Source organism: Metopolophium dirhodum, chromosome 2 (genome assembly GCF_019925205.1).
Source record: "Metopolophium dirhodum isolate CAU chromosome 2, ASM1992520v1, whole genome shotgun sequence".
NCBI lineage: Eukaryota > Metazoa > Arthropoda > Insecta > Hemiptera > Aphididae > Metopolophium > Metopolophium dirhodum.
In genome coordinates, this window is record NC_083561.1 from 38,715,524 (window position 1) to 38,727,482 (window position 11,959).

General features: G+C 26.2%; 1 protein-coding gene across 1 annotated transcript; it reads right to left on the minus strand.

Annotated features, from left to right (window-relative positions):
• Positions 1–1,128: 1,128 nt before the first annotated feature.
• LOC132939569 (damage-control phosphatase ARMT1-like) lies at positions 1,129–11,939 on the minus strand. Its single transcript, XM_061006814.1, has 7 exons — positions 11,817–11,939; positions 5,548–5,634; positions 5,372–5,477; positions 3,175–3,410; positions 2,723–3,066; positions 2,308–2,541; positions 1,129–1,880 (listed from the first exon to the last, which is right to left on the minus strand). Exons 2-7 carry the CDS (start codon positions 5,628–5,630, stop codon positions 1,534–1,536), a joined length of 1,350 nt encoding a protein of 449 aa, XP_060862797.1. The 5' UTR covers positions 5,631–5,634; positions 11,817–11,939; the 3' UTR covers positions 1,129–1,533.
• Between the last annotated feature and the right edge of the window lie 20 nt (positions 11,940–11,959).

Below are 11,959 nucleotides of genomic sequence, written 5' to 3' on the forward strand. Positions count from 1 at the left end.
TTTTTAAAAACTAATTTCGGTTTTTACGAGCAACCAACCGCTAAATGTGAGCGAACAGGGCTGGCCCCAACGGCCAACATGCTCTCATTAAGTGGAAAGTAATCTTTTCATAATGGCATAATACCAGATATCCACAATTATATTAGGTTGTAAATAAAAAATCCAAGTATGTGTATCTATATTTGTCTTATGATCAAGTAGTTAATAATTATATATATGTTTCAAGATTTCTTGATCAGCTTTTACGATTTATATTAATATGGGTTTCACCTAGTTATCTAGTCATCTATAATTCATTATAGGTAGTATTTATATGGACAACAGAATAATTTAATAAAAGTATATTAATTTATTTTTTATTTTTTCCACGATTAAATATGCGCATGCTGTTTTGTTTGTACTCGCAGTATTCGTCGTTTTTACATAGGACTTAATAACCTAATCATTAATCATTTATGAAAATCAAATACGAAACTTCCTCATCACTACAACTCACTGTACGGGTGTGCTTATTGGTTAAATTAAAAAAAAACTTTTAAGTAAATTTACATAAATAGGTACCTATGTGATATTAATAACTTAAAATTAGTCTAAATATTTTAAAAATTTCATCGTGCATTAAAATATTTTAAATAAAATAACCAAGATAATATTTGAAAATATTTTTATTTTTCATTTAAAATAGCCAATTCCGTCAAAACTAGAAATTCAAGTCAATAAGATTATTGAGTGTATATGTATTTTTGACAATTTTAAATTGCTATAAGAACAATTTATGAAGAACCATGAATAGATTTTAAAGCTTTTGACTGAAAAAAAAATATTCCCCCTCACCATTATCCTGTTTATTTCAAAATCCTGACTGCGTCATTGATTATTAATATATTATTATTACACCTAAATCAACGAGCAATCCTTAGAGATGATTTTATTCTGATACACCCAAGTTGTAACACATACAATTTACCAATATTAATCTTATGGGGGTTTCAAATTATTATAATAAAAACAACCACAAAAGAATAAATTTTTTAACCCCCAACCATACATATTATTATGAAAGATCAATGTTTACGCTTGTTCGTTCTTAAACATAAGATTTCCCATTAAATAATTAAAAACTTTTTTTTTTATAATATGTATAATATTGTAATATTCAAAAAACAGAAATTAAAATAATTTCTAAAATTCACTACTTACATTTAATAAATTGTAAAACATTTTAAAACATACGAGTATATATTTAACTTGAAATATAAATTTAAGACAAATATTAAAAGTTGCTATTTATATTTTCTTATCTATAGTCTATATATAGATATGATTTAGCATGTAATAAGTTGGTATATAAGCTAATAATAACTTAAGCTAGTATAATATAATATATTCACCATAAAATGTGTAATCAGTATAATAACTAATTAAAATTCAATATATTTTGATTACATGTTTTAATTCTTGATAACAATAATTTTCTAATTTATCTAAATTAATAATATATGTTTTTAATCACGATATAGATAATACTACATTTTAAAGACCATCTACATGAATAACGGCATATTTGCCGATTTTTAACCAGTCTGGATCATTTTTTGATATATGTTCTGCTAAACCTTCTGCTAAGCCACAAGTGATATCCGATTTCAATGTTCTTAATGCTAGTAATTTAGAAGGCTTAAAACTGCCCACTGCTTGAGTAAAAGGTATTGTAGGCTCCCAAAATATATCTCCAACTAGTTTCCTATAGTTAAGATCTCCTTTGGATATGATTAAAAATGACTCCGAAAGTTTGGAATATAATTCATTATCTAATGATTTCATTTGACCAAAGTTGAATGGCAATGTCCAAAATTGTTCACTTTCAAATGTCCATTGACCTGTAAATATAATAACATAGACATTATTTTACCATCATGAATTTATTAAATTACTAATACATTAGTATTCTATATTTTAATAAATTATACAGTTAAATATCCATAATGTCATTATACAGGACATATACTATTCAAATCAGAAATTTTCCCTGGTTTCTATACCATAGAAATTCATTTTTATATTTAACTGTTAAGAGTGTATAATCTGCATATATTAAGCACAGAAATATAAAAAACAATAGATTTGTTATTCGACTTTAATTGTTGAATCTTAAAAATTTAATCTTAACATATTTTTTTGTTAACCTCTTTGATCAAAAAAAATTGGCCGTTTTCCCGATTTTGTTATAAATGATTGAAATAGTATAGTTTTAATATTTGGTTTAATTTTATATTTTATAATTTATTTGATATCACATTCACATACCTGATTTAAAATAACCTTCCCAACGCTTGCCTAATTCCTTTAATGTTTCACTCTTAGATGTATGGGCTATACAATTTATAGTAGCTGTGAAATCCTGACTGGTTACATCAGATACAAACCATGGTATAGCTTTTCCATGAAACCGTACAGTGTTTACGAATTTATATGTCACCAAATAATCAGCTAAACATAAGTCCGTGAAAAGTTCATAGCCCGCATTGTCCAATATGATATCTGAAAAAAAATGGCATATAGAATAACTAATAAGTATAAACATTTGGTCAACATGGACGTAAAATACAAGTTTAAAAAATAACACATTTTGATGATATTATGTATTTATGTAAAAAAAACTTTAGCTAGGTATTAATACAAACCGTTAGTTTATAAAAAACATGATAAAATCAATTATTACCTAAAATTTTGTTGTCTTTGGATTCGTTGAGTGAAGTAAATAAAAAATCAACTATTTTAGATGATTCGTCAGCAAGCATAAGATCTTGTAATGATTCAACCAAATCTAACGGGCTCTCAGTTTGTGCAATAGCATCACCACCAGTTTGTGAAAGGTCGCAACGATTTCCCCACAAAGCACACTTGATGATTTTCGGTAAGTCTTCACGAAGATTTTTTAACTGAACATCGTTTTTATTGAAATATTTGATTAGGAATTTTCCCAAAATATCCATAGCTCCTTCACAATGCGATAAAGCTTTCATTTTTTGCTCATAGAATGGATCATAGTTTTTTAAGAATGTACTAAAATATACAAAATAAGAATATAATTACGTACAAATGTAATGGCAAATGGCAATGAAAACGTATCTTCAATAATTGTACGAAACTATTATTCAGACAACCACTAACCTAGTTTCAAAGGCTTCAAATATACGACGATGTATATAACATTCAGTATACAACCAGTTAGTATACATCCAAGTTGGCCGACTTCCATCTTGATCCGAAAAATCATCGAGAATTTTATTCCAAATTTTAACATCTATGTTATCAGAACTTAATTCTCTAAATGGTGAATTACTTAAAATATCTGATATTAAAGAATCCAATTTTTCCAAAACTGATGTAATATCATTTTCAGCTTCCTGAAATTATACATTTTATATGCTAAGCATGGGTACTGATTCCCTCTATAAGACCAATTAAAATATATAAGGCTATTAGCCTATTTATAATATTTAGCTGTCATTAATTGTACCCATATAATAAAATGTAAAACACTATGACATATTTATAATACGTAACCTATATTTTACATTTTTACATCAACATCTATTATAATTTAATCAAAAACAAATTATAAAGTATAAGCTAGATTTAATCGAACAAAATAAAAATAGTAGTTATGTTCATTGTTAAAGGATAACAATTATATTGTACCTACATTTTTATTTACTTGTGTTTCATTTTTTAAATATAGTGATCACGATTATTGTTAAGGAAAATAATTAGGTACTTACTTAAAAAGTATAAAGTTGTGTTAGTAGCCATTCATAATATTCAAATAAGAGTTAAAAATTCAAGCTTTAAAAATTAAAAATATACCTACTAATAAAGTACACAATATACTAATTGTTAACAGAATTGACTCAATTTAAACATGATGCGATTGTAATTTGAGCTTGAAAGGAGGTACCCACATTGACATTTCAATGTTGACTGAGATAATAATATTTTCTGTTTTAAAAAATATTCTTGTACAAGTAGTTATAGACAAATTATGTAGGTACATAGTAGTTAGTAGCCAAATATATACACAGAACATGCACATATTAATTTATATGTACTCAATATCTTGCGACTTTAAATATGTAAACCTATATCCTATATGTGTTGTTGTATTGTTTATTAATCGATTTTTTTTTATGCTTTTAATCAGATGCTATGTACGATTTTCAGTATAAAACATACGTATTTTTTCCAAATTAGTTTCGTGTACGGAAAATGTTCATTTCAATGTTGTATAAAATATTGTGGTCCATTTATATCAATAATTTAAAAAAAAAATTAGAAATTATCGTTCTGCTTATAGCTGTTTGACAGTAGGTATACAAAAAAACACCATTACAAATATGTATAGAAAATGGAGTGTACAAAATTATTGTTACTATGAATATGATTATATTGTACTAGGTATAGCTGATGTAAATAATTAACATGGAAAAGAAAGAAAACTAATTTGTTGGATGGTTAAAATATATCTCAAAGGTATTATATAAGTAGGTAGGTACCTATACACTTTTTAATTTATGAAAAATAAAAATTGTAGGACAATCTTCAACTGCATATAAACCGTAAGTGATGACAGCCAGAAATAAGTAAGTGTAATAATTAATAATGTTATTTTTAATATCATAACAATAATTCACTATTCAGGTCAAGGTTTAAAATGTTTTTTCACTAATATAGCTATAAATATTTATAATAATATTTTTTTTTTCATTTTACTAATCACGTTATACTTTCAATTTATATCAGCTTAAACTCTATATAGCATGATTTAAAAGCACGTGGTCAATCATGTTTTATAATAATATCACACGTTAATCATTATTATACTTTCTTTTAAACATAAAGGAGTAAATATAATTAGTGAATTCCTATCATAACTCATCACAATAGAATCACAATTTAAAACCACCTTGTCCGTTATCTTAAATGTACCTACATAATACACTAACTATGTGTCTATGTATAATGTATTTAGGTACTATAGTTGCTATACACCAAGTGTCTTAATCCCAAGGAATCATGCAATTTTATTATATAAAAAAATAATATGAACTTTGTATATGAAAAAATCTATATTCATCAATTATACACCTATTAATAAAATGATGTATACTGTATAGGTACTTATTATAACTAAATAAAATATTGTAATTGGGCATAGTGTGTTAGAATGAAGTAAGTAAATGTGATACCCAACTCATGTAAATAAAGCCCAAATTACTGCGGTTACATTTTAATTACTCTTCATGATATTTTATTACTATAAAAAATATTGCATATTCAATTATTATTTTTTAAAAAATTAGGTACTTACCGCTCCATATTTTTGTAAAATTACATTCTTATTTGCTGATAAGTAACTACCTGTCTTGGATATGTTAAATGGACTTAGTTTCGATAGTACAGGAAAAGCAAAACTCCTATGGAAATGAATTATTAAAATTAGATAGGTACTCAAACCAAAAACATTTTTAAAAAAAATTAAAATACCTCATATACTTGGCTACTAATGGTTCATTCCTGGGTGGACTCTCATCAATACACAGATTAAACAATTTGCTTTCAATCGTCATTGTACTGCAAATTATATTTTTAAATATTTATATTATTTTTGACAATAATTATTAACTCTATTAGGTAGTAAATAATTTATCATGTAAAAATTAATATTAATCTAGAATATAATATGTTGTTATATTTTGTATTGTTTTTAAATTTAGTCCGTAATGAAAAAAATAAGGGAGCCATCATTGGATTTTTCTCGCTCTGACAATAGATCGGGATATAATATTTCAAATGATATCTGGCTTATCTTGTCTAATATTTTTATTTGTGTTTACTGTTTTTTTTTAATTTAGTGGGTTTAACTAATAGTTGTTGCTAAAAATATTGCTTCCAAATTATATAACAGTCAAAACCGACATACCATAGAATTGTGTGAAACGATTTGTGGTATAAGGAGCTAAAATTAATCTATTTTGAAAATTTCATTGTGTATAGAACCATAGGAAATAATAATAATATTATTATAAATAATAGTGTAATGTATCAAAATGCTACAGTAAATATTTTTTGAATTACCATAACTAAAATCAAATATCCAGTTTTGTTAAAGTTAAACCATCAAATGCCTATTTATCCCAATGTATTTTCGATATTTTTTTAATTACTGAAAGGAAAACTTAAAAGGAACCTTATATTCAATTTTCAAGCTTTTTAATTGAGAAACAAACCATTTATTAACATAAATCGAAAAAAAGTCTAAAATTTCAAAAGTTAACAAAAGTAATATCTCAAACCAAAATACACATCGTTTAAATAACCATACATTTTAACATTTATCGCTCCAAACAAAAACGATACTAATGAAATAGTGTTTTTGTAAAGCTTCCAAGTTATTTTATATAATTGAAGAGTTCTACAATGATTGAAATATTGTAATAATAACATTGGTTGAATTTAAATAGTTTTTATTTTAATTTTCAATGAAAAACTATACTTTTGATACAAATTACAATTTAATAATATTATATTAAATATTTTCAGGAAAATAATTAAGTGAACACATTGTTACCTATTTTGTATAGGTACACAATGTAATTTAAAAAATAATTAAACTATTATTGGTAATGCTATTATACCACAAACCTGTTCACACGCCGTTCTGTGATACGTGGTAATGAGTAATGACCTATAATAAGTTTATAACTCATAAAGTTATAACTTAATAACAATAATCATATATGATACTAGCTGTCCCGCCCGGAGTTGCTCGTGCCAAAAATTTTTTCTTTGTAAATATATTTGTAAGAAAATGTTTATGTCCTATTTCTACTTAATTATAAATAACCTGTAAATAAACAAAAAAAAATATACTTATTTCGTGAGCTGAAAACTAAATTAATACTACCATAGAGCTACCTATAAGGGTAGAAAAAATAGTTTTAAACACCCTTCAAGTTTCAAGGAATTTATAATATAACTTTTATTTAAAACAGTCCAGTAGTTTTAGAGTCCCTTAATTACATACAGACAAACATATGTTTATATATATATAGATCATAGATCTTATACTAACAGACAGAACATAGTAGTTACTAGTTATATGCGTCGGAGACCGACTGCGTCTTACGAAGCACCGAAGCACAAGGACAGGGCACATGCGCAGTAGCGACGCATCCTTATGTACAATCATAGAACAATCACGGTTTAAGATAGTAGGTTGTAGGTACTATCTTAAATCATGTGTACAATTATAATATACGATTGGTATAAGGTATATGATATGGATATAGATAATAATATTATAATAGTTAATAATATAATATAAATATATTATGTTAGGTATGTTTTGGGAGTTTTGGCAACAAAAAGTTTAATATACTAGAGCCGCTGAAACGACTGTTCTGCTATGGCCTATGGATCAGTATTATAGCCGCTGCGGCCGGCGGCTGTACTCGTCCGTGAGCAGTAATGGTGCGGCCGGTCGCTAGCCGCGCCTAGGAAACCGTATCTTAATAGAAAAAAATATTATAAAATATTCTTGAAAATAGCAAATTCAGAGATAATAATATTATATCCATTACAGTGGCCTGCTCAATGACCTTGGTACACTCAAAACATAGGACGCCGTACCCGTATGTGTTGTCTCCGTTTTACTAAAACATAATATAGGTACCAACATGTACGTCCAGCAGTTCCATTTTTGTAGTATAAGCTTAAATATTAGAGAAAATTGTCAATTAATCTATTATCAAACTTAAATGTAAGAACAAGCCAAATGTATCGTGTATAAATTTAGTTTCTCAAGTATAGTCTATCATGATTTATGAGTTGTGAGTATGACTATCCTGAATGGTTCTTATTCGCGCCAAAAGATTTCAAAAAAAAAGTAGGAAGGTATAATATTTAAACATGCTAAAAACAGTTAACATACATTATTAAACTTTAACCTGAGATAATTTTAAATTATAAAATAATTCTTTTATTTAATCCAAGTTCTTGCACCTATATAAATCTAAGGTCACATAAATCATAACAACGCCAAAAAAAAATCGTAAATTGAATAATCATAAACCCGAATAGAGGATAAATCCGATCTTTAGTAGGAGCATTGATTATAAATACTAGTATTTACGCATTGTACATATACGTAAGTGTATAACTGTGTTAGTAGATACATATTTAACACCGTAATAAAATATAATTTATAATACTAATAAGTTAAAATGTATTACCTCATTGAATTATTAAATTGACATCTTAAGAGGAGATTTCAGCGCACCATCTGTTTTCTCTCTCTGACCCACGCGCAACATAGACAAACGCATTTGCGCAAAATCGTTTTTTCTATGTTTTTTAGTAATTTCAGAGTAAAATCACCCATTACAAAAAAGATGGAGAATAATATTTTAGAGGGAATAACATATCGATTTTATATTTTATTGTTATTTGACTTTGTATTCGACTTTCAAAATAAACAAAAAAATGTTGTACATTTAAATTATGTTTAAATGGTTTTGAAACAATATTTAGAGAAATCTATATGTCATTCCCTCAAAAATATTATTCTCTATCTTTTTTTTAATGAGTGATTTTACTCTAAGATTACTTAAAAACATAGAAAAAACGATTCTGTGCAAATGCATTTTGTCCATGTTGCGCGTGGGTTGGAGAGAGAAAACAAATAGTGCTCTGACATCCTCATAAAAATACAGGTCAGGTGAATAGTTTACATAACAAAATAATTACAATAATACTGTTTTAATTGTTAAAACAAACGTTTAAAGTATATAGATTGAAATTATTGTTCTATATTAGTAATTTACTATAGACGTCGTTTATACTTTATTATTTAATTCATTATTGAGTGAAATATTGTATCGGTACATTATGTTATCATTTTTAAACAAGTGAATTTTAATGGTATTGTAATAATGAAGTGTACCAATGATCAATGATGTGTTTACTTTTTATTTTTAGTGATAATTCCTATTTGTGAATAGGTACTGACATTATTATTATGTAAGATCATAGTCCACGTAAATGTTTTGGTAATATACCTACTCTTTAGTATACCTATCTACTGTTCACAGTTCATGGTTAATCTGATAGTGTTTGTAAATTATATTATTTTTTCAAAGTGTACAGTTTAACCGAAAAAAAAATATAACATAATTGCTAATTACACCTAAATTATTGGTTTTAACGATGTACACAATTTTAACACAATAAGCCAAATGAGCTATTCAAATCTAATGTCTTTTTATCTATATTTTTAAAATTGCATCTTTTCTGAATCAGTAAGTAACTTGAAAACATTCATGGTATGAATATTATTAACTTAACGAAATTATTTTAATACATTATTTATTTTCTCCCCCCTCCCTTAACTAGGTTTAAATAAGCAATGTCTATCAATACCTTTATTATATTAGGTAGGTACCTGAAATATTACCTATAGATTAGGTACATTTTTTAATTATATTTATAAACCTCAAAGACTAATAAAATATTTAACTTATTTTGAAATTATGTTTTTTCACAAAATAAAATTAGTAGCTACCTACTTTTACCTATATATATGTTATAGCTTAGTTACCTACACTTAACTCCGTGTAGGCATACCTAAATTGTTAAAATATTGATTCTAAAGAAGAAAAGCTGCGATAACAAATTGCATATTATTCTCTATAGAACTTGAAAAAATAACTAAATTAGGCACCTACCTATCTACGAATAACAATATTTTATGGCATTTATTGAGGTATGAAATGTTAATCAATTAAGTGATAAATTATAAGCTAATGTACATTTAGATTAGGTAATATGGAAACATGTTATACATAATAAACTAAATAGAGAATTTCTAGAAAAATCTTGTTCTGAATTTCAAATATACGTATTTATTTATATTTGTAATAACTAATAACTAATAACTCAATAGTATAGGTAAGTAGGTACTCATAACAAAAGGTTACGCCTTCGTATTACTAAAGCATAACATACCATTATTAATCTACCATTTTAAAAATTTACAATTAGCAGTTATTATTTTGTGTTGTTAGCTTAAATATTAAAGTTTGTAAAATATTAATATTTAAAAATACACATTAGTCCTTTAAAAATTACAATGTTGTAAAAACCAACGAGAGAACCCTGAAAATGTTCTTACCTTCAAATTTGATAATAGGGTAAACAGGTTCTAATATTGTAGAACCTTTTCATACGAAACATTTTATAATTTGTGTACCAACCAATACAGCAAATTATTACAAGCTATACAAGTTGCTGTATGCCTAAGAACTTAAACTTTAAAAAAATGTTGTACAAGGAGTAAAATATTTGAACTCAAACCTTAAAATATTGCTCTCCTGGACAATTTCATAAAAACAATTTAAAACCTTTTCATTCTAAACCCACGATATGACAATTTTTTAATTACAATTTTTTTAATATAACGTTTTTAGGAATTTGAGTGATAATATCAAAAATGCGGGAAAGTTGATTTCAAGTAGAATTGACGACCAATCTGTTTTCAGAATTCTTAACGCTTCACTTTATCAATTACTATATACGTTTGGCAAAGAACACGTCTAAAATTCTATGTCGTTCGTGTGTTAGGCAAATACAGGAAATCACCGGGTAGAATCCCCTTAAGTTAAATTCACTCTAAAGGTTACTACACACAATTGGAACTGCTAAACACAAATTTTGCTATGCTATACGTTTGCAAGACGGACACACATCGGTGTGACTTCGTCTTATGAACCTAAATGCTATCATAAAAATTGAATTGTTTTTAAATATACTGCCTGTGAAGTGTACATTACATATTTTAACCTTTTTCAAATTAAATGGGTGACATATTTTACTAAGACATTTCCGTTTAGATTTTTTCCAAGTTCGTAATTCCTATTAACAAATTTAATTGTTTTACATTTTAATCTGGTATCATTTTTCGATTTGAATGAGGGTTGATGACTAATTTAATTTACAATAAATAGTCTGCTTTAATCTAGACTTTAGAGTCTGTTGTGTGGACATTAAAAATTTAATGTATATTGTCCCGGTCAAAGTGGAGCCGAAGACATATTTTATAATATATAATTCTGTACCGCGTGTTATATATTACGTATAAAATACTAGAATATCCATTTTTCTAATTTGTTGATCTAATTTGACTTTTAAAATTTCTTGGGACAAACAAATTAAGAATAAGGTCAATCAGTATTTCCAGTTGAACTAAGTTTCTAGATTATATAAGTCAAAGTTCTAATCAAGATAAAGACTAAACAAAATGTAGAAAAAAACAATTAACATTTAATATTTAATTTGAAAATGGATAAATGACAGAATTTTATATAATTTTAAATTTGGGTTTCAAAATACTAAATATTTTTTACCTGCTGGCTGCTAGGTAAATAATTATAATTTTAACAAAAATATAGTTAAAATTATAGAACGATAGTTGGTCAATAGTAAATTAAATAGCAATGAAAATGTATTGGTTCACTCTTTATACCGCAATAACTTCTTCGATTTAAATTTTTTCGAATTAATATTTCAATATAAGTATTAAGTAAATAAATAAATTACATTGAATAAATCAATAAACATTTAAATGAATACAATTTATAAGTTATAAATCGATCAAAACCATTTAACCGGGATTTTTAAAAAAAATATTATTCCCTAATTACCTACAATAATATGATGTAACATGTCTAATTAAAATTAACAAACATGCGTGTACTTACGAGTGTCGTTATTAATATTGGACTGAACGAGCAATTTAATTTGAACGTCAACTGTCCTCGTCGAACGAAACTTCAGTATTGGTTCTCGGCAATTAAGTTCGACAGACGATAGGTAGTAGCTATTTATATTGTCGTGAAAAAAT

What these genes read in the sequence shown, in the direction of transcription:
- LOC132939569 (XM_061006814.1), bottom strand. Translation starts at nt 5,630, where the DNA reads ATGACGATTGAAAGCAAATTGTTTAATCTGTGTATTGATGAGAGTCCA. An exon ending in TTAGTAGCCAAGTATATGAG is followed by an intron (nt 5,478 to 5,547) that starts GTATTTTAATTT and finishes TCATTTCCATAG; the next exon opens with GAGTTTTGCTTTTCCTGTAC. An exon ending in TTTGAAGCCTTTGAAACTAG is followed by an intron (nt 3,067 to 3,174) that starts GTTAGTGGTTGT and finishes TGTATATTTTAG; the next exon opens with TACATTCTTAAAAAACTATG.